Source organism: Camelus ferus, chromosome 21 (genome assembly GCF_009834535.1).
Source record: "Camelus ferus isolate YT-003-E chromosome 21, BCGSAC_Cfer_1.0, whole genome shotgun sequence".
Taxonomy (NCBI): Eukaryota; Metazoa; Chordata; class Mammalia; order Artiodactyla; family Camelidae; genus Camelus; species Camelus ferus.
Window position 1 is genome coordinate 25455750 of NC_045716.1, and position 20868 is coordinate 25476617.

The 20868-nt window shown below is 43.4% G+C and overlaps 2 protein-coding genes across 18 annotated transcripts in view; one reads left to right on the forward strand and one right to left on the reverse strand.

Annotated features, from left to right (window-relative positions):
* Window positions 1-20868, forward strand: part of LOC102520902 (histone H2B type 2-F) — a 55631-nt gene that overhangs the window by 12866 nt on the left and 21897 nt on the right. For 2 of the 17 annotated variants that reach the window (XR_004314057.1, XM_032464402.1), the window contains exon 2: window positions 4982-6193. The exons of 2 other annotated variants lie outside the window; for them this stretch is intronic. Coding sequence is in view for 9 of the 15 variants with exons in the window: in XM_032464402.1 (XP_032320293.1) it covers window positions 4982-4997 (16 nt within the window). In the remaining 6 variants the exon portion in view is untranslated. Of the gene's footprint in view, window positions 1-1774; window positions 9346-20868 lie in introns of those variants that run through there. 13 more of the 17 variants (XR_004314052.1, XM_032464396.1, XR_004314056.1 and 10 more) reach the window with 13 other exon arrangements.
* On the reverse strand, window positions 6931-20339 carry FCGR1A (Fc fragment of IgG receptor Ia). Its single transcript, XM_032464746.1, has 7 exons — window positions 20314-20339; window positions 19351-19376; window positions 14231-14331; window positions 13808-13828; window positions 12784-13038; window positions 8352-8603; window positions 6931-7223 (listed from the first exon to the last, which is right to left on the reverse strand). Exons 3-7 carry the CDS (start codon window positions 14259-14261, stop codon window positions 6931-6933), a joined length of 852 nt encoding a protein of 283 aa, XP_032320637.1. The 5' UTR covers window positions 14262-14331; window positions 19351-19376; window positions 20314-20339.

The following is a 20868-nucleotide window of genomic DNA, read 5'->3' on the forward strand; positions in this document are numbered from 1 at the left end:
GAGTCGGGTTCTCTGGAATGAGTCAGAGTCCCATGCTGGCTGAGGTGCTGTGTATCCGTGCCTCGCTTGGGTACCACGTGCGGGCTGCCCTGGGCTGGGCGCTTGGGCAGGGCTGCCCTCCGCAGCTGAGGGGGGCCCTGGCCCTGCCACACGTGGTCACTGTGGCCTGTCTGCTGGCCGGGTCCCTGCAGCTGGCAGCAAGTCAAAAGCTTGGGAGTGGGGGTTAGGCAGTAAGTCTCTACATCTCCAGTAGAAAATAACCTTTAAAGAAAAACATGAAATTGCAGTCTGTTGTCAATAGGCAATTTGTTGCCTTGGAAATAATGCCAAAAATGACATTTGACTTCTCAACATAGATCTTCGCAAGCTTTGTGAGTCAGATTAGGATTAGGTCAGCTGTATTCTCTTTTTTGGGCATGATGGAAAAATAAAAGCCAGTGACTGTCAGATTATTTAACAAATAATTTAAGAGAATATTGTTTCAGTTAAATTAATAGGAAGACTCTGGGGCCATGGTTGGTCACACCGACCCTGTGTCTGCTGTGGAAGAAGCCCCACTCCCTGTAATTTTTTACTTTTTAAAGACAAAGCTTCTCTTATCTATTGGAAAATTAATATTATTATTCTATAATTAGGCTTTACTTAAGTAAATTGTGGCACACACAGCCATAATTTTAAAAAGTAGAGGCTCTTTATTTTTACCTCTTGATGTGTTATTTGAAAAATGCGAGGTGTAATGGTGTATATGTTATGCTACCATTTGTGTACAAAGGGAGAAAGAAGGATGTCTCTATTTTCCTATAAAAGCACAAAAATCTCTGGATGACAGAAAACAACCAATGGTAACTATCTTTTGGAAAGGGCATCAGAAGGTGCAGCAGACTGTGTGTCCTCCCCACCCCAAGTCACATGGTGTAATCGAATCCCCAAAGGGGTGATTTTAGGAGGTGGAGGACTTTGGGAGGCGGCGGGATCATGAGGGTGGAGCCCTCTTGAGTGGAATTCTCTTAAAAAAAGAGACCCCAGGTCGCTTTCTCACCCGCTCCCCACGTGAGGACAGAGGGTGAAGGTAGCCGTGTATGAACCAGGAATTGGGCTCCCACCAGACACCAGATCTGCAGGCACCTTGATCTGGGACTTCCCCGCCACCAGAACTATGAGAAATAAATTTCTTTTAGCATCAAATAGTCTATTTTTAATAACTTGTTTTTATTTTTGAATATATGGCCAAATCCAAAATGTACAAAAAAAAAAAAAAACACAGTTAAAAATCTCCTTCCCTCACTGACTCCTAGCTCCCTGTCTTAGTCTGCTTGGGCGAATGCGGCATCCGTGCACGGCCACGGGGAAGCGGCTGGCGGCAGCCATGGCTGTCAGATGATACCAGGGCTCCCCTGCTGCTGCAGTGGAAACTAGAATTTAAAATTCTTTTGAACTGCATAATTGCCAAGGATTCTTTCAAGATCCAGAGGGAGGGAGGGAGGGAGGAAGTTCCGCGAGGATGATTCTGTACTTCCTGCTAGTCCTATGTTAAGGGCTTGAACTGGTTTGTCTTAATTTGGAGAAATAAAGAGATGTGACCGTATCTGCACCCCAAACAATGAAGAGCAGTTCACACCAGTCCTGTGTAACAGTCACCTGCTCTTAGCTGTTGTACGTGTGAACATGAAGTCATCCACCTGTGATCAAAAAGGCCAAACCTTATCACAGGGAGGCGGTCATGAAAGTGCTAAGTGATTATGAAAACTGAAACAATTCATTATATTCCTTTCAGATTCTGGTCAGGATTTAGAACTTTTAAAATCTACTGTCAGTGCACCTTCAACCAAAGATCACCAGGAAGACACTCGTGGTTGAACAAGTTGGGTTTATTGCTCCGCAGTGGGGGGCGCACACATCACGGAGGACTGTGGGGTTCTCAGCAAGAGCCGGTTTGCCTTCTGCTGGGTCTGCACTGTCTATCCCTTCTGGTAAGATCCCCACTGTCCCGAGGAGCCTCAGCCTCCACTGCCCTCCCAGGCACTCAGAGAGTCAGCAAAAGACCAGGTAACTCAGCCTGAGCTGCTATTTGCTGTTCTGCTTTTTGTCTTTTTCTGAGGAAGTGTTTTGGAGAAACATCTGTGGAAGCATATAGATCAAGACCTACTCATTGATTTCTCTCTGCAGGTCAGGACACTTTTAGTGGGGAGCAGTAGTTCTAGGTTTACGTAAATAACTCATGGAGGGAGTAGCTTAGGTTGAAAAGATACTGGAAGTAAATGCAGAGTAAGAAGAGAATGTAGTTCTATAGCACTGGGATCTTCTCAGGGGCTTCCTGCTTCTGGCTTCTCGAAGGCTGCCCTTCGGTCCTACATGCTCTCCCGTATTCCTCCCATGGGTTCTTTTTTTTTGTTCAAGGAGCCAGAGTTCGCTTCTGTTGCTCACAACTTGGAAGATTCTTAACTGACCCACATGAAGAGTGAAACACTAAACAGTAACTAGTTACGATTTCACTCCCCAAGACCTATTTAATCCCATTCTGACAAGATAGATGTGTATCAAAATGGAATTTTTACCTTAAAAATACTAATGCAAAAAATGTTATATATAAAATACATAATTAGTGTATATGTAATGTGTTATATATTATATATAAACATATTTTTAAAAATTACAAACAAAACTAAGAACAGGTTAAAAAAAAATGATCCTACCACTCCAGAAAAAAAAAAAGTGCCTAGTATTGTAGGCTACGAGATCTGTTTGAAAGGTTGTTACATGAGTGTGCGGAGCAAAGGGGTGCTGGAAAAAGGGGGAGGGAGAGCACCGTCCTTCCTGGAAGACTCAGAACAGTTGGAAAGAAGAGCTATTTAAAGAATGAGCAGGAATTCACTAGCTAACGACGGCCACCCATTTGTCTCATTTTACCACACAAGACTGATGCTTAGTGCATAAAAGCTGAAGTTAAATGAAAGCAACAGACAAAAGATGATTTCAGTGCCAGTCATTGGTATCCCGGCATGGGCCTGGTTACAGCAATCAAGTTGGTTCCCCTCAAAGAGGATCCTGAAACCAAGGCCGGGTGTAAGTACACATTTGGTCATCTCAGGAAGCACAGTGATGGGAGTGGAGAAATGAAACATGGAAGGGAGGAGAGTCCGTAAAGGAGGCACCGATGGCGAGCAGGTTGCCACTGTGAGGACTGGGGTTCCATCCCGCAGGGGGCCCTCTGAGACTGTGTGAGACGCACCCCACTCCCAGAGGAGGTACACAATGGGGCTATTGACCTGGCTAACTTCCATCCTCCCTGGTTGAGGCTCCATTCTGGGTCTTTAATTTTTTTGCACTTGTGGTTTTCCCTGGATGCCAGTTCACACAGTAGAGGAGCCTTCAAGAATCAGAGGCATTCTGAAGAACGGCCTGCAGGTGGCATCTGGAGTACGTGGAGGGGCATGGGACTGACCAGTGGTGGCACGCAAACCACAAGAAACAGAAGGGCTCTTTTCCAGTTAGAATGCCAAGAGTCCTACTCCAAAGGCTGGAGTGAGCAACCATCTCTGACTTTTTTCAGCTGTGCCCTCCCTGCAAATTGAAAAGCTGGTGTGCAGATTCAAATTAATCAGTGCATTTGTTTTTACGTCTGAAGCAAATTGGATTTAGTGATTCAAAAAATGAGACCATGGGTTAAAGTTTCCCTGTGGGCACCTGTTAATTTGTCTCTAGAGCAGACCTAGAGAACCTTTTACTCTCCTGCCCATGGTTTCCTGGTCCCCAGTGGCACTGACCACCCCCACGCCCTGGTCATACACAGAGGCTTTCCCCAAAGGTGGAGGATGGTTAGGAAAGACAGGATCTAGGGTCCTTTGGGCCTCTCTCCCCAACAGGATCCGGTGATTTCTCTGTGTGTCTCTAGTACTGGATGGAATAAAAATGAAGAGAAGTAAGCTCTTAGACAGATAAGGTTAAGTGCCAGGGAGAGGGCACTCAACCACCGAGGGAAACTGGAGGGCTGGACACCCACCTGGAGAAAGTAGGAGGTGGTACCAGGCCTTGACCAGACCCAGCACCAAGGCTTGGGAACATGCAGGTAGGCCACAATTTGGGGGGGACCAAGAACCTGTTTCTGCACAGCTTATACACCAAAAATAAGGATAGACTGAGGTGCAAATCGTTCAATCAGGAAATTATTAAAGTACATATGAGAAAACACTGGCGAAGACACAAGTGTGGAAGGATGTGGAGAGGAAGCGCAGAGAGCGGGGAAGGAGGAGGCACTTGCTGCTTTAGCAATGACTGGCCCCGCTCCGGCTCCTCGCCTCTTCCCGGGTCACAGTGCTGTCTGTGTCCATTTCTGCCCCCAACCTTCTGTCTCCAGGGAGCCCTTTCCTTAAAATCCTTGCCACCCAGTGAGGGTAGAATAGAGCTCTCTCCTCTGAGTGTGCCTGTCACTTCCTGCTTCAGTTCCTGGGTCCTCGGGCTAGAATCGTCAACAGACAGTCCCGCTACAGAGGGTCTTTGGGCCTCTTTCCTTTGGAACTCATTCCCTGCGGTTCTCATCTCTCTGTCTCCCCAGTCCCTAAGGCCAAGCATTACGTGCAATCAGTAAAGCTCCTGCTACACATGACCATTTCTTTTAATACAAATGTTGGAGTTGTCACACTTCTAATGAGATGATAATTAGTGAACTTTTTCTGAAAGTGAAGGGGAGAAGAACATTCTCACCGTCCACAGACTAGGAAAGCAGTGGGCTGAGGCGCCTCCCGTCTACTTCGTGTCCCGGGTTGCTTGAGGGCGCGTCTAGATGGTGGCTGTCACAGGTGAGTCCTGCCATATGGAACCAGGACAGAGGCCAGGCGGGGATGCATCCTTCTTGGGCAGATAAGTAACATTTTTTTTAATCAGATAATTTAGCATTATGTTGCTAGGTTTGTTTGTACCATTTTTGGGTTTTTTTCCCTAAGCTTTAGCAAAGTCTTATCCACATATTTCATTTTTTTCTCAGCTGTGCTATGAAGTAGCAGGAAAATATTTTGTCTCCAAACTGGAGCCCAAGTGGGAGAGTAATGTATCCTGAATCATCTAGGAAGTCAGAAGGGTGACGTGGACCTCCGGAAGCAGGAGCTGCGGCCTTGGGACATCATGGCCTCTCCCCAGTTGCAGGCTCCCCTTGGGGTGCAGCGCTTGGAGAGCCGGGTTTACTTTATTCAGCAAAGCAGCAGCTACACTCCCCCTTCCTACAGGGAGGGGGACTGGGTCAGACAAGCAGGACCCCTGGTGTCTCTGGACACAGAGAGGTTATGAGAAAACTTCAAATGAAAAGGCAAAAACAACACACCCATTTCTCATCATGAGCTACTCGCTGCATCTCTGTAAGATGTATGGACGGAAAAGGGAAGAGCTTTGAAGTCACCATCCTGAGCACCGGGAGGTGCGAGCGCTCTCGTTCTCACAGTCACTCAGAGTCACCTGTAAATTCTGTTTCCTTCTTCTTGGTCTATACGATTCCCTCGTCTTCCTCATATTCTGCCCCCCACCTCTCTCTGTCCACCCCGTCCTCTCATTGTCTCTCTCTGCATTAATCTCTTACCTATGCACGCACTTACCTTTTCACCCTGTCCCCAGAAAGAAATTACTGCTCAGAATACCCTAATAGGATAATCAGGCTCGACTCAACTTCCAAGTTTCTAAAGATTTCTTTAGAGTAGGTCTCACTTCAAATCATCCCTGATTACCAAATGTCCAAGTTTGCTTCCACTGAAGTCACCTCATTTATTTGCTTTTTATTTAAGAGTCAGATGTCATGGGATTCACAGTTCGAGTATCTTTCAACTTCTGGGTGTCAGTGCCCGGCACTAACACAGAGAGGAAGGTGTGCGGCTGTCACGTCTGTGGACGCTGAGTTGCCGCCCTCCTCCCGGAGGGTCTCCTGGTGCGTCCTTTCTTGCTGCTGCTCTTCTCAGTCCTGACATTTCAGCTCTTCTAAGTGACTATCTTTTTGAAGGTAGGAAGTTAGCTTCTTCTCATGACCAGAGTCCAAAGAGATTTCTAAATTCCACTTTTTCTTTCTTTGCAGTTCCTTATGTATCATCATACAGAAGGCAGTGTCCACCAAAAATATTACTCCTACTGTCAGATAGAAAAGGACATGAAACCAGACAGGAGCTGGCAACTGGGGGCCTGTAAAGGAAAATGGCAGAGAAGAAACGCTGTGTAGAAACCAGAGGGACCTGACGGAGTTACGTTTGGAAGAGAAGGCTGGCTGAGACCTGCTGTGTCTGTACCCAGTGGAGGCACCGGGGATTTCAGGGGCTGGAGGGAGCTCCAGTGGGCCCTGCAGTGGACGGGCACGGGGCAGGCTCCTCATAAGAGCTTAACTGCCAGGGTCTTGCCAGTGGACTTGCTTTCTAGTTTCACAGAGAACTGCTGTTTCTATGCCATTTAATGCTTAGAATGAATTTAGGTTGAAGATGAACTTTCTTTCTGCAAAGAGTCTTTGTTCTGCAGCTCATGGTCCCTCCACCTCAGCCATGTATAGACACTTGGGCAGGTACTTACGTGCAGTCCCCCAAACCCCTATCTCGCCAGCCTACCATGTTGAGCCCCTTGAGGTAAAAGCCGCCCCCAGTGTCTTTATACCCCATTTCTGTGACAGTAGAGAGGAGAACTCAGTATGTTGTTGATTAGGTTATTGGTGGGGGGGGGGAGGGGGAGAAAATGAAGAAAAGGAAAGAAGGAAGGAGGGACAAAGGGAAGGAAATAAGTGGAAGAAGGAAAGAAAAAGAAAGGGAAGGCAAGTTAAGGAAGTTTACGAGAAGTGTGAAGTTTCCAGTCAAGAGTGGAGAGGCCTGTTCAGGCGTTTCCCCGGCTGGGCCATGAACTCCCCTGGACAGACCTCAGCCCCACAGGAGAAAAGGGAGCACCCCCTCGTGTGCTGGGCAGTTCCCACGTTCCTCACTCACCGACCACCTGAAGCTTCAACTCAGGGCTGCGCTTGACGACGCTGCCATCTTCTGTGGCAGCCTCACACCAGTGCAACCCGGAATCTTCTCTTTTAGCAGTAAGTATCTGGTATTCAGAGGATGTGTTCCTGCTCCTCAGGGTCCTGCTGCCCATGTGGAAGGAGAAGTAAAGCCGCAGACCAGGCCTCCGCAGGAGCAACTCTGTTTCACAGCTCAGGTTGACCGTATTCCCCTCGAGGAGGGGGAATGGCAAGGATGCTCTCAGCACTGGCTCTGTAAATAGCTCTAAAGAAAAAGTGGGTGCGGATAGGGTTGCCTGCTTCAGTGTCAAGGTTTCTTTGTTTTTAAATACAAGATATACCCCCACCTCCTTTGGGAAATCTGCCCCTAGAGAATGCATCTGTACAACATAATTTTCCCCACTTCCGGCAGAGCCATTCTTGGGGTTTTTTTCATAAACATACTTACGGTTGCCAGCTTGCCTACACCTACTGGGGAGAGCACCTCTACACAGCCCGTGCTTCCCTGAATAGCCATGCTATTTACTATACGAACTTGCCCTTTTGTAATGGTTGACCAGGAGTGGACACTGACTTACACACTAGCCAGTTCAGTGACTCATTGTGTTTCTGCCTCAAAAGATAATCTAGGACAATAATTTCTTTCCCATAGGAATGAACTATTTTTCAGACAGAAAAAAGTTGCTAATGGTTATGAGCACTAAGATAAAAGGCCATGAAAGAATCACAACAGCTACACACAAACTTAACAGAAGAAGCTGCTTAGTTAGCAGAGGTTCAGAGAGAAGTGGGACCAGAGGCCACGTGGCCCCTGAGAGCCAGACGGAAAGTATAACCACATCCTGGTGTCTTCCTGGCTGGGGAGCTTTTATGAGATTCCACTGAGTCATTTTCTTGTCTTTTGTTTCTGTTTCTGTATTGGGGGGGGGTTTTTTTTGGCCATGGGGGGCAGGTAATTAGGTTTTGTCTATTTTTAGAGGAGGTACTGGGGACTGAACACAGGACCTCGTGCGTGCTAAGCACGTGCTCTACTGCTTGAGCTATACCCTCCCCACCCCGCATTGAGTCATTTTCTAATAACTCTCCTCCTTATCTTGAGTGAGTCTCTATTCCCTGCAACTAAAATAAAAGTGATGAAATGGATCCTCACTATGGCCTGGCCTTGACATTAGCTCCTGGAATTGCTGATGGGGAAAAAGCAATGGATGGGGTGGGTGGGGACCCAGAAGACCTCAGTTCTGATCCCAGCTAGCCACTGGTCTCTGTGTGGCCTTCAGTAAGGCAATTTACCTCTCTGGAGCTCAGTTTCTTCACCTGCAAATTGAACTGGTAATTCATGATGTTTTCCTCTGGTCCTTAAAATGACAGCTCTACGACTATTCAGATACGATACCTTTTACAGTGATAGATACTCCTGCTGATACGAAGCGATGCCTTCCCATGCCTGAGCAGTGATAGACGCCACTGTGACTCAGGTTGGTTTTCAGAATGGTGAATTCAGAATCTCGAGGAGAAAACTTAAAGGCTTTGCCGTCTCGGTAGAAAAGTACATTGTACACCAGCTTATTCTTCCATCCATGACACCTCAAGGCCAGAGGCTCCCCCTCGGTGAAGATTCTGCTAGACACCTGGAGTAGTAGCCAATCTGGAAAATGTGGACCCAAAAATGTGTTTATACAATGGTAGAGGAACAAAGAGGCCAAAGCTGGGCCCTTGGGGCTTTTAAAAATCTTTTTTCTCTGCAACATTCAAACCTCAGAGCTCTGCTGAATTTGAGGCCTCTCTCCCATTCCTCAAATATCTTTAGCTTTTCTGGGAAGAAAAGTAATCCTTACCAGCAACCATGCACTTGGCCCTTTCTTATCTTCCCTTTCCAGATCTCAGAAGTTGGTAGGGACAAAAACAGCTCCCTGCACGTGATAGGCAGCATTCTAAGACGCCTCCAATGAGCCACATGCTTGTATAATCCCCATGAGCACGGCTGGAACCTATGACTTGCTTCTAGCTAACAGAATATGATGAAGGTTATGGGTTTCACTCCCATGATGATGTTACACTATATGAGACTAAGCTGACTGGACTGAGAGAGACTCCTGCTGCCCTTAAAGAAGTGAGCTGACATGTTGTGAGAGGGCCTGTGTGAGGGCCACATGGGAGGGGTCTCCAGGGACTGAGGCTGACCTCCAGCCAGCAAAAAGTCGGGACCTCAGTCCTACAACCACGAGGAGCTGAATTCTGCCAGTGACCATGGGGGCTTGGAAGAGCTGCAGGAAGCAGCACAGCCCAGTCAGCACCCTGACTACCCTGAGCAGAGCACCCAGCTAAGCTGAGCCAAGACTTCTGACCCATGGGAAGATAATAAATGTATGTTGTTTTAAGCTGCTAAATTTGTGGTAATTTGTTACACAGCAATAGAAAACTAATACACTCTAACTGCTGACTAATTTGTTAATAGGATCACACATACTAAGACAAATACACATAATGGCAAACATATCCAGAAATAAAAATGGTTCTAAATTGACAGGAATACTCACATATGTGAAATCAGTGATAGAGTTGGTGAAAACAAGCTACAAGTCAGATGGGCCCTCCCTTTAATGTACACCTCGGCACATACCCTCAAGAGGTCGCCTTTATTTTTTTGTTTTGTTTTGTTTTGACTAAATGAAGGTGAGGTTCTTAAAGGACCAAAGAGAAGAGATACAGTGCTTTTTGCCCATCCAGAACTCATCTAAGAATGGAAGGCAGGCATCCAGCGTTGAATATAGCATGGTTCTCACAGTCTTGGTGCTGCCATAGTTCTTCTAAACAGAATGAATACTCTTCCTTCATTTATTCCTGCTCCTAACCAAAAGGTGCTCGCAGACTGCACTGCCCCAACACACAGACCCATTTGCTTTATAAAGTCACAAATATAGTGGGAAATTTTAATACTTCCATCAGAAACTGTCAAAAATACTGGTAATGATATAAAATATTTGAATGACACTATTAATAGGCCTGATTTCATGGATTTATATAGAATGCTGTACCTGAGGAAAATAAAATTTTCCAAATGCATATACAAAAAAAATGAGCATGAACTAGGCCACAAAGCAATTTTCAACAAACATCAAGGAACTCATGTATTTAACACAAATTCTGATCAAAATGCCACCCTCTAAAAACACTTCTAAATATTCATGAGTAAAAGAAAGAAACCAATTATAATGGAAATTAAAAATATTTAGTCTTAAATAATAATGGGGTTATTACATTTCAAAACTTGCGGGCTGCAGCTTTTAGCAGACATCATTAATTTCATACTTAAAACCTATTCTCATCTTCACTTTGGAGTAGGATGGGGACTCGTTGTAAGTCACATGATTAGGACTCGGGTCCATGAACCAGCTGTCTTTTCCTGGTTTCAGCACACACAGACTTAACTGAAGTGACTGAGAGCTAGTGTAACTGCAGTTAGATCCTCCACTGCTGACCAACTGGGCCAAAACTTTTTAAAATGGGACACAGAAAGCACCAACCAAAAACCTTCATGTATTGCACTGTAGTAAAATTAAGAACTTTTGTTCATTGAAAAAAAGAAAACAACAATGAGATAGCAAAAAGACAAGTCCAGAGTGGAAGATAATTACAACACTTAAAAAAGACCTTATATCCAGAACATATCAAGAGCTCCTACAAGTCCGTAAGGAAAAGGCGGACAACAATTTTAAAAATTGGCAAAAAACCTAGACAGGTACTTTACAAAAGAGGATGTTCAAATAGGTAATAAACATATGAAAAATGCTCAATATCACTAGTCATAAGGGAAACGCAAATTCAAACCACAATGTGATGCTACTGCATGTGCACCAGAATGACTAAAATGAAAAATACAGAAAACACCTAGTGTTAATAAGGACAAGGAGCTTCCAGGGCTATCACACTCTGCTGGGGGGAGTGTAATGCGGTATAACCGCTTTGGAAAACTAAAGCTGAATATATGCATATTTTGTGATCTAGTAATTCCACGCCTATATATATTCCAACATATATGTGCACTGAAAGGCATGTACAAAAATGGCCACAGAAGTACTATTTGTCAGAGGCCCAAATTGGAAACGACCCAAGATTCCATCAACAGAGCGAGCAAACATGGAATACCATACAGTAATGAGAACCAGGGAACTGCAACTTGACAACATGTGCAAGTCTCACAGTCAACATGAGAAAAAGCACACAACATTGTAAAATGATTATAAATCAATGAAAAATGTTAAAAAAAAAAAACATGAGAAAAAGCAGCCGGACACAGAGCACATACCATGTCGTATTGTGTCCGTTTATATGAAGTTAAAAACCAGGTGAAAACCCGTGGTGTTAGCACTCAGTGCTGGGGGCGGGGACGAGAGATGAGCAAGGGGAGTTTCTGTGATTCTGGGAATGTTCTACTTCTTGACATGGGTGCTGTTTACTTTGTGAAAATTCACGGGCGTACGTAGTTTTCTTGTATGTTATACTCCCATAGAAGTTCACATTAAAATATAATATAAAAAGGTATATCATGTAAAATATAATACAATGTAAAATAAAGTAAAAGACACTACTCTCAGTAGGCCACTGGTGCTCGGGGTGCCAGCGTCTGCGCAGCAGCGAGGCAGGCGGCCCCTCGCAGGCCGGGCTCACGCTTTGTTGCCAGGACCACCAAACACTTCTGCTGCTCCTTGAACTACATGGTCTCTTGAAACAGGGGTCTGCCCCCCTCGCCTCTCGGGCCTAGGAACTGATTCTCAGAGTCTTGAGAGACATATGAGGAGCACCCAGCATTTCTTCCTCCGACACTCTCAACATATCCTTGATTAAAACACATTTTCCCTAACAGCAACCTAGTCCACATAAATCTGCTTCTGCCTCCAGGATGGATTAACTTTTGATTAATCAATTACAAAGAAGTTTTAACCTATTGCTTTTGAATAACTAAACTACTGAATTCAATTATTTGTCCTGAATAATGACACATTTTGCCCTAATGAGTCCTGCAGTCTCCATCTCTTGATAAACAGAAACCTCTTACACATTTAAGTGGGGAGTGATGTTTTTCTTTGCTTCTATTCATCAAAGTTTAAAATACTTGAAAGTCTCACAGTATTTCCATGTCTAGAATATTATATTGCAGGTATACTATGAAATGTCCCCCTAGACTATGTGTATAAAGATGTTTACTACAGCATTGATTGTAAAAGCAAAAGAATGGAAACACACTAGAAGTTTACTAATAGAATGGTTACACCAGTTACAGCACAGCCACATAGCGCAGCAGACGTAAGAAAGTTAGGGGTTGGTCTCCACTGATATAAACAGACCTCCAAAGTATTTTAAGTAATAAAAGTACGGTGTAAGACAGTATATAGAGTATTCAACCAACCACTTAAAAAAGTTTTTATATATTAATGGTTTTGTTTTTGTGGAAGGTGACTACAGGACTTGGGGTTTGGGGTAGGAGAGACTTCATTGTTCACTTCTCTGAATTATTATTATTTACTATGTGCAGGCATTACTTTTTTCACCAAAACTAGATAATTTTGAATAATAAAATCTTACGGTCTAAGTTTTAATCTAGATACCCTACTCACAGCTGCCCTAGTTGGGGTGTTCTGGGGGCACAACGTAAGACCTTAATGTGATGTTTTAAGTATCTTTATTGTACCTGGTAGACACATAGAGCTGAGACTAATACTCAGGTAAATGAAAACACACACACACACACATCTGGCATCTAGAAAGGAGGAAACACAAAGGAAGACCTTGTGATTTCCAGTTCTCCTTTTCCATGCTACACTTACCTCTGTGGATTTCCAGCTGTACAGGGTCACTTGGCACTGAGAGACCTGTCTGGCACCTGTATTCACCACTGTCATTGACACTGGCAGCAGCAATTCTGTATCTAGGGGTCAAGGTCTCAATGGCTGTGCCGTTGAGAAACCACTGTGTAGAGCTGTCCCCAGACAGACGGGGTCCCTCACACCATAAGGTTACATCCTCTTCTTCGAACATACTGACCCATGGAGGTTGCAGTGTGATCACTGCCTTTGTGGGATCTGCTTTGGGATTAAAAAGCAAAGACCAAGTGGAGTAAAAGAAAAATCTGAGCAATTGGCAAGGTTTGTGGCTAGCACAAGGGGAAAAGGTATAGTGTTTAGATTAGATTGAAAATAGGCAAGTGGAAAAGTACAAAAGCTAGCCACGAAGAGTGCCCAGGCCCTGCTGCAGAGAGTCCTGTTCCTGTTATTAAATCTGCTTCTAGCTGTTGGAGATTTTGGGGTCCTAAGAAATAAATGACTAGCTTAGGTCTCCTTGTTGGTAAGCAGGAAGCAGGGTTTTAAACGAGGGCAAACTGACTAGAGCAGATTCTCTTATCCTCTGTAGTATACTGTCTCTAAGGGTTAATCTCAGGCCTTATTAGCATCGAACTCCATACTCTGAAGCCTTCAGTACTGCTTGGTTCTCTCTGAGAAGGAAAAAAATACACTCAGTTTTCTTCTAAGGGAGACTGGTGTGGGGGGTGTTGGAAAACCCAGCAGAGCTACTTCCATGGTTTTGCAATTTTGGGCACTTTCTTGTTATTACACATACATTTATTTAGGCATTTAACCAGGAGGTCAGAGCTCATTCAGAAAATCTTAGAGAGAAACCTTAAAAACCAGGATTTGATAAAAATCATACTCTGAATATAGAGCATTTTACATAATTTATACATCTTTCTCCTTTGTATCCTCTCTCTTTACTAACTTCTTCAGGATAAGGGGACCCATTCTTCAGAAGCAGGAATGTGGCAGAGGAAGAGAAGTTAAGTTAGAGATGACTTACCCACTTGCCCACCAACTGGAACTGTAAGAGACCAAAGAACAGAGACATCAGTTGGTCAGTGGGAGATGACAAGGACGGGAGAGCTGGGGAGACAATTAACGTGGACTCGGATGAGCCAGCTTAGGCCTCTTGAGTTTCTCTCTACTCCTTTTCCAAAATCAGGTACCATTGGTACAGAACAGCCTACAGATGGTTGTTGATGAGGCTTTACTGTGACATGCTGCTTCCAGGCTTAATGTTACCTTGGAGTCTCCCTTCCCATTCTTTTGATATAATAAGCACCAATAAGCCATGGGAGCACAGATACAACCGTCTCCATACTCATGAGTTCTAGTCTAGGACACCAAAACAAGACAAAAAGTCCTGAGTTCCCTTAGCCAGAGCCTGTACCCCTCTAGCTACCCACCTCGAAGCCCAACTTACCCCAAAGGAGCAGAGCTATTAAGAGCCACATGTTATCTCCAAGCTGACAGCAGCAGTGAGACCTGTAGCACACAAGACACTGAAGATTTTGTGCTGGGGGGCTGTGGAGCCAAGATGAGAAAAGAGGAAGGAAATTGTCTCTTCTAACTATTTTTATCATGTTCCTTTTCTGGGAAATACATCCCTAATTCTTTTTTTCTAAACATTTTTACAAATTGAAGTATAGTCAATTTACAATGTTGTATTAATTTCTGGTGTGCTGCATAGTGATTCAGTGATAGATATGTATTCCTGTGCTTCCCTCTTCCCTCCTGGTAACCGTAAGTTTGTTTTCTATGTCTGTGAATCTATTTCTGTTTTGTAAATAAGTTCATTTGTGTCATTTTTAATTGGATAAACTCCCTATTTGCCACCAGTGGATAGGTCAAAATTCAACATGAGTGCCTGTACCCTCTGATGTCCAAAGTTTCTCCAGTGAATAATATCCTGTTGTTTGGCAAGTCAAAAATTTTAATATCAACAGCTCTGACTGCAGTGTTATGAGACCTCTACTAGCAAAAGTGACTAATAAACCCCAATAAGCAAGTAGGTTTCTTGCCAAGTAAAGTTTCTTGGTACTATGTAGATCAATCCCTCCGGCAGCCAAAAGAAAAGCAAACTGCTTTCTCTCACAAGGTAAAGATCTCTGTATTTCTGATATAGAAGCCACCACTGCATGCTAGATTTATAACTCCTGCCAAGGTTTGATCTGTTTGCTTCACAGTAAAAATTGTCATCCTACTGTCTTCTAGCCTCCATACTTTTTGATGAGAAATCCCCATTATGGTTAAAATTTGAAAAATAGAGGAATAACATTAAAGTAATAATCTCCACTGCCTCCAAACTGGACTTTCCAAAATAAACAGTATTTAAAATATGGTGGGTGTAATATCAGAAAATGGTGAAATTAGAGCACTTAACTGGTGGCGTTTGGCCAGAGGACCAAAGAACTCCCAAGTCCCGTTCTGCCAGTAACTTAGGTTCCCTGGCAGGTGTGGGGGTTCCTGAGGGAGATATGTACACAAAGAAGTGGCAAAGTGTATGGTTATTACCAATAACATAATTTGTTATTAGTGCGGCTTGTGTCACAGTAGCAGGAATTCCAGTAAACTAGATCAGAACATAAGGTTCAGTTCAGGGTCTTAGAGGTTTTTCCTTCTGTCTAAGCACAAAACAACCTTTACTGAACTTCCCCAAATGAACCTGATGGTCCAAGTCCTATGAGAGAAGAGGGCCCGTAAGAAAGGTTGGAAGCTCCCCTTGACACCAGTCAGGTTGGAACTTTTGATGCTCAGTTAGAAAGCGGGCAGTAGTAATCACACTCCTTTCTATGATGTTTTAATATACTGTGATCTCAACGGTCAGAAAAGGAAGCTCAACATATGTCCTGGATTGTGAAGAATGAGAAGAGTATTTGCTCTCCCACTGAGCGTTAACGGTTAGAGAAGAAAAGGAGAATTTCCCTTTCTACGTAAATATTCCCCTTTGATTTTCTGATGTCATTCCAAGTAATAGTAAGACAGAGATGAGGTAAGTCCATCAAAAGGCCATTGTCTTCCCATTGTCACTCCTCCTGTGTTTCATGCTGAGCCAGGAAATGGGCAATATAACCAGACAAGGAATGCCGTTTTAATATTATAGCATAGCCTTCTGAAGTTTGTGAGAACACGGCACAAGTTCAGTAAATTTCAGGGCTACATTAAAGGGTCACCAACACCTTCCCATTATATTTCCCTTCTAGAGTTATAAATAGTTGCATTATCTATCTATATGTAAAATATATACAAAATGGTAGGTATTACTACATATTTGAACATACTCATGAGGTAAATTATATAGTGGGTAATACATGACAGCATAAGCCAGCTACATCAATGTGAATAATGTAAGATGTGAAATTTTATTATTATTATTTTATTACATTTCTTTTAGGGAAATAAAAATTAATGATCCAATAAAGAAATTTCCCTCCACTAATGTCCTCATCAAAATAAATAAAGTGTCCAACAAAATGAAAATTAAATTATGAAAACAACTCCTCTCTGGTTTAAAAGAAAAAATCTGTTATGGTTCCAACCAGTCTTTGGTCTTAGAAGCTGTTACTTTTATTTCTGGTGCTTATTTATTTCTGCCAAAACTTCCCAAGATGGATTTAGGAACCCACTCATGTCCTATGTTTCTGAAGTTCCTAAAGGTCAAGTATATCCATGAAACTATCCAAGCAACAGCTCCCATATTCACAAAATTTAGAACCAGTGAGAACACTGCAAGCAAAAAAAGTCAGACTTACATTTTTATCACAACTCATCTTACCTGAAGAAAATGGTGAACACTAAAACAGAAGAGAACACAGAGTCTTGAATCCAAGTTTGCTTAATTACTAGGCAGTTCTTCTAGTTAGTCTCTTGCAGACATAGAAGTCCATGGGGACTCTTACCAAAGTGAGTATAGAGGGAACATATCTCAATATAATAAAAGCTATTTATGACAAATCCACAGCCAATATAATACTCAATGGTAAAAAGCTAAAAGCCTTCTCACTAAAATCTGGAACAAGACAAGGATTCCCAGACTCATCACTTCTATTCTACATAGTATTGGAAGTCCTAGCCACAGCAATCAGACAAGAAAAAGAAATAAAAGGTATCCAAATTGGAAGGGAAGAGGCAAAATTGTTACTATATGCAGATGACATGATACTATAAGACTCTACATAAAAATTACTAAAACTGATGAACAAATTCAACAAGATAGCAGGATACAAGACTAACATATAGAAATCGGTTGCATTTCTTTACACTAACAATGAAATATCAGAAAAGTAAAATTTAAAAATCCCTTTCAAAATTACATCAAAGAATACTTAGGAATAAACCTGACCAAGGAGGAGAAAGACTTATACACAGGGAACTATAAAACATTGATTAAAGAAATTAAAGATGATTTAAAGAAATGGAAAGATATCCCAATGCTCTTGGATTGGAAGAATTAATATTGTTAAAATGGCCATACTGCCCAAAGCAATCTACAGATTTAATGCAATCCCTATCAAATTAGCCATGACATTTTTTACAGAACTAGAACAAATAATCCTAAAACTTATATGGAATCACAGAAGACCCAGAATTGCCAAAGCAATACTCAGGGAAAAGAATGAAGCTGAAGGCATAACCCTCCCAGACAATACTACAAAGCTACAGTAATCAAAAACAGTGTGGTACTGGCACAAAAACAGACATATGGATCAATGAAACAGAATAGAGAGCCCAGAAATAAACCCATACACCTTCGACAAAGGAGGCAAGAATATACAAGGGAGAAAAGACAGTCTCTTTGGCAAGTCTCTTTGGGAAAGCTGGACAGCAGCATGTAAATCAATGAAGTTAGAACACTCCCTCATACCATACACAAAAACTCAAAATGGCTTAAAGACTTAAACATAAGACAGAACACCATAAATCTCCCAGAAAAGAACACAGGCAAAATATTCTCTAATATAAATTATCCTAGGTTAGTCTCCCAAGGCAATAGAAATAGAAGCAAAAATAAACAAATGGGACCTAGTCAAACTTACAAGCTTTTGCACAGCAAAGGAAACCATAAACAAAACAAAAAGACAACCTATGGACTGGGAGAAAATATTTGCAAATGATGCAAGTGACAAGGGCTCAATTTCCAGAATATACAAACAGCTCATACACCTCAATAGCAAAAAAAAAAAAAACCCGTTTGAAAAATGGACAGAAGACCTAAATAGACATTTCTCCAAAGAAGATGTACAGATGGCCAACAGACACACGAGAAGATGCTCAGTATCTCTAATTAACAGAGAAATGCAAATCAAAACCAGTGAGGTATCACCTCACACCAGTCAGAATGGCCATCATTAAAATGTCCACAAACAATAAATGCTGAAGAGGGTATGGAAAAAAGGGAACCTCCTACATTGTTCATGGGAATGTAATTTGGTGCAGCCACTATGGAAAATGTTAGGTAGATTCCTTAAAAAACTAAAAATAGAGTTATCATATGATCCAGTAATCCCACTCCAGGGCATATACCCAGAGAAGACTCCAACTTGAAAAGATCCATGCACCCCAATGTTCATAGCTGCACTATTTATAATAGCTAAGACATGGAAGCAACCTAAATGTCCATTGACAGATGACTGGATAAGTATGTGATACACACACACACACACACACACACACACACACACACACACACACAATGGAATACTACTCAGCCATAAATAAGAATGAAATAATAACATTTGCAGCAACATGGATGGAACTAGAGATTATTATACTAAGTGAGGTAAGCCAAAAAGAGAAAGACAAGTATCATATGATATCACTTATATGTGGACTCTAAAAAAAATGATACAAAGGAACTTATTTACAAAACAGAAACAGACTCACAAACGCAGACAACAAACGATGGTTACCAAAGGGGAAGGAAGGGAAAGGGATAAATTCGGAGTTTGGGACTGGCAGATACAAACTACTATACATAAAATAGATAAACAACAAGATCCTAATATATAGCACAAGGAACTACATTCCATATCTGGTAATAATCTATACTGGAAAAAGAATATGAAAAGGTATATATATAACTAAATCACTGTGCTGCACACCAGAAACTAATGCAACACTGTAAATCAACTAAGCTTCAATTTAAAAAAAAAAGAGTCAAGGAGACACCGAGGCTCCCAGATTATTTTTCTCTTCCACTCCTCTCCAGTTATTTGACAGCTGGCTGGCTACTTGCAGAAATATATTACTGCCTCTGAGATTGGTGAACTGGAAAAGGATCAGCAGAAACACTGAGTCAATTGTGTTGCCAGGCCAGAAGAAACAATATTATCTCCTAGTGGGAATAGTTTATTTTCACAGTACTTTGATTTAAGTTTACAAGGAAAAATGGCCAGTTACAGAGTAAGTTCCCTGAATATTCTGTTTTAGTTGCCTGGCCTTCCTTAGAGTAAATGGTAATGGCCCACATCTTGAGAAGCCTAGTGGGGTCTCCCTCGACATCTGGGCTATCTGGTGTCAATCAAAGGGTCTTATTAGTCTTACAAGGGCTTTCAAATGCAGGAATAAATCTGTGAAGACAAAAAAAAAAAAAAAAGGCCTGTGAGAAAAATTGGCTATGAAGAGATTGGTTGATGGTCAGTAAAATTCAAAATTATATCTAAAAGTTTGATAATTTCTAGTGTTGGTTTTAAATGTGGGGGAGAAAAATTAAGTCTCATACTGTATGGGACATGTAATTGTTACTTACACGTTGGTGGTCAGTGCATATGGGAGTTTTAAATTCATATTACATTTCACCTAGCCGTTCCCCCTTTTGGCATGTATCCTCGATAAATAGTTAAAGCCATTTCTCCACCAGTCGTGGGGAAAATGAACCACAGCAGTTAGAAAATGCCAAACTTGGTAGTAAAATAGGGATAAGGAAAATACACAGCGAGGTGAGGTATCTTCCCCCACCGGGAATCAAACCCAGGCCGCGGAGCTTTGAAGCCTAGCCACTAGCCTACTTGAAAGCCCCTGGCTTTTCTCCCGACTTCGGGCCAGAATGACCTTTTTTCCCTTTGCTCTAGGAGGCCTTGGGCCTTCCGAGCGGTTACCCGTCGTTCCTGAAACCCTTTTCCAAGGCCGTTCCCTCCCTGCTTCCTCCAAAAAAGGAGCTCGAAGGTGACGCACGCAGCGCGCACGAGGCCCGCCAGGCCTGCAAGACCCGAGTCGCCTCCTCACGGCCGCACCTCGGATCGGCCCTGGAGACGCGCCTCTGCGGGGCGGCCGCGTGCGGAGAGAAGGACGCTGGGGCCGGGGAAGGGACAGGGTGCAGGGAGGAGGCAGAAGGGGAGGGGCCCGGGGTGACACCCCAGGATCTCCAACATCATAAAGGACCCCTGCGGATGCAGGAATGGGGATAGCAAGAATGGAAAACGCTTTCAAGTAGACTGGGCGTGGGGAGGCCTAAACTGGATTCCGGATCTTCCGCCTACCATCTGCTGCACCCGCAGTTTTTTTTACCTTGTTGACGGCAATTCTGTCCTTCATACACTCACGCCGAAAATCTTAACGGGCTTCCTCTCACCATCCATCATCTAGTCTGTTAAGAGATCGTTTTTCCTCTCTGGTTAATTGCGCACTTTGATTCACACAATCTTTCTTGGTCTCTGATTTGGGTCCACGACTCTCCTCATAAGGGTATGGAAACTCATTTAACACGTTACCCTCAGTCCGCTGAGACTTTGGGGTTTGAGACCTTTAAACTCGGTACGGTTGGTCTGGGCCGCGGTTGAGACTTTTCTTGGCTCTGCTGGTTCAAATCAGCCTCTTCCCAGCCTATCTTCGAGGGCCAGGAGCAGGGCTGCGCCGCCTCCCCGCGGCCGCTCTCGCGGGGTGGGCAGCCCCACACCTCCCGTGGCGCCGGCAGAGAAGCTGCGGGAGGCATTGATTCAATTCGCCAAGAGCCCGCAAGGCGCATGTGCGCGGTGCGCGCGGGCGCACGCGGCGAGCTTGCGGTTCCCGCGCACGCGCTGCCCTTCCGGCTCCTCTGGTCTCGTCCGCGGGCAGTAACGTCCA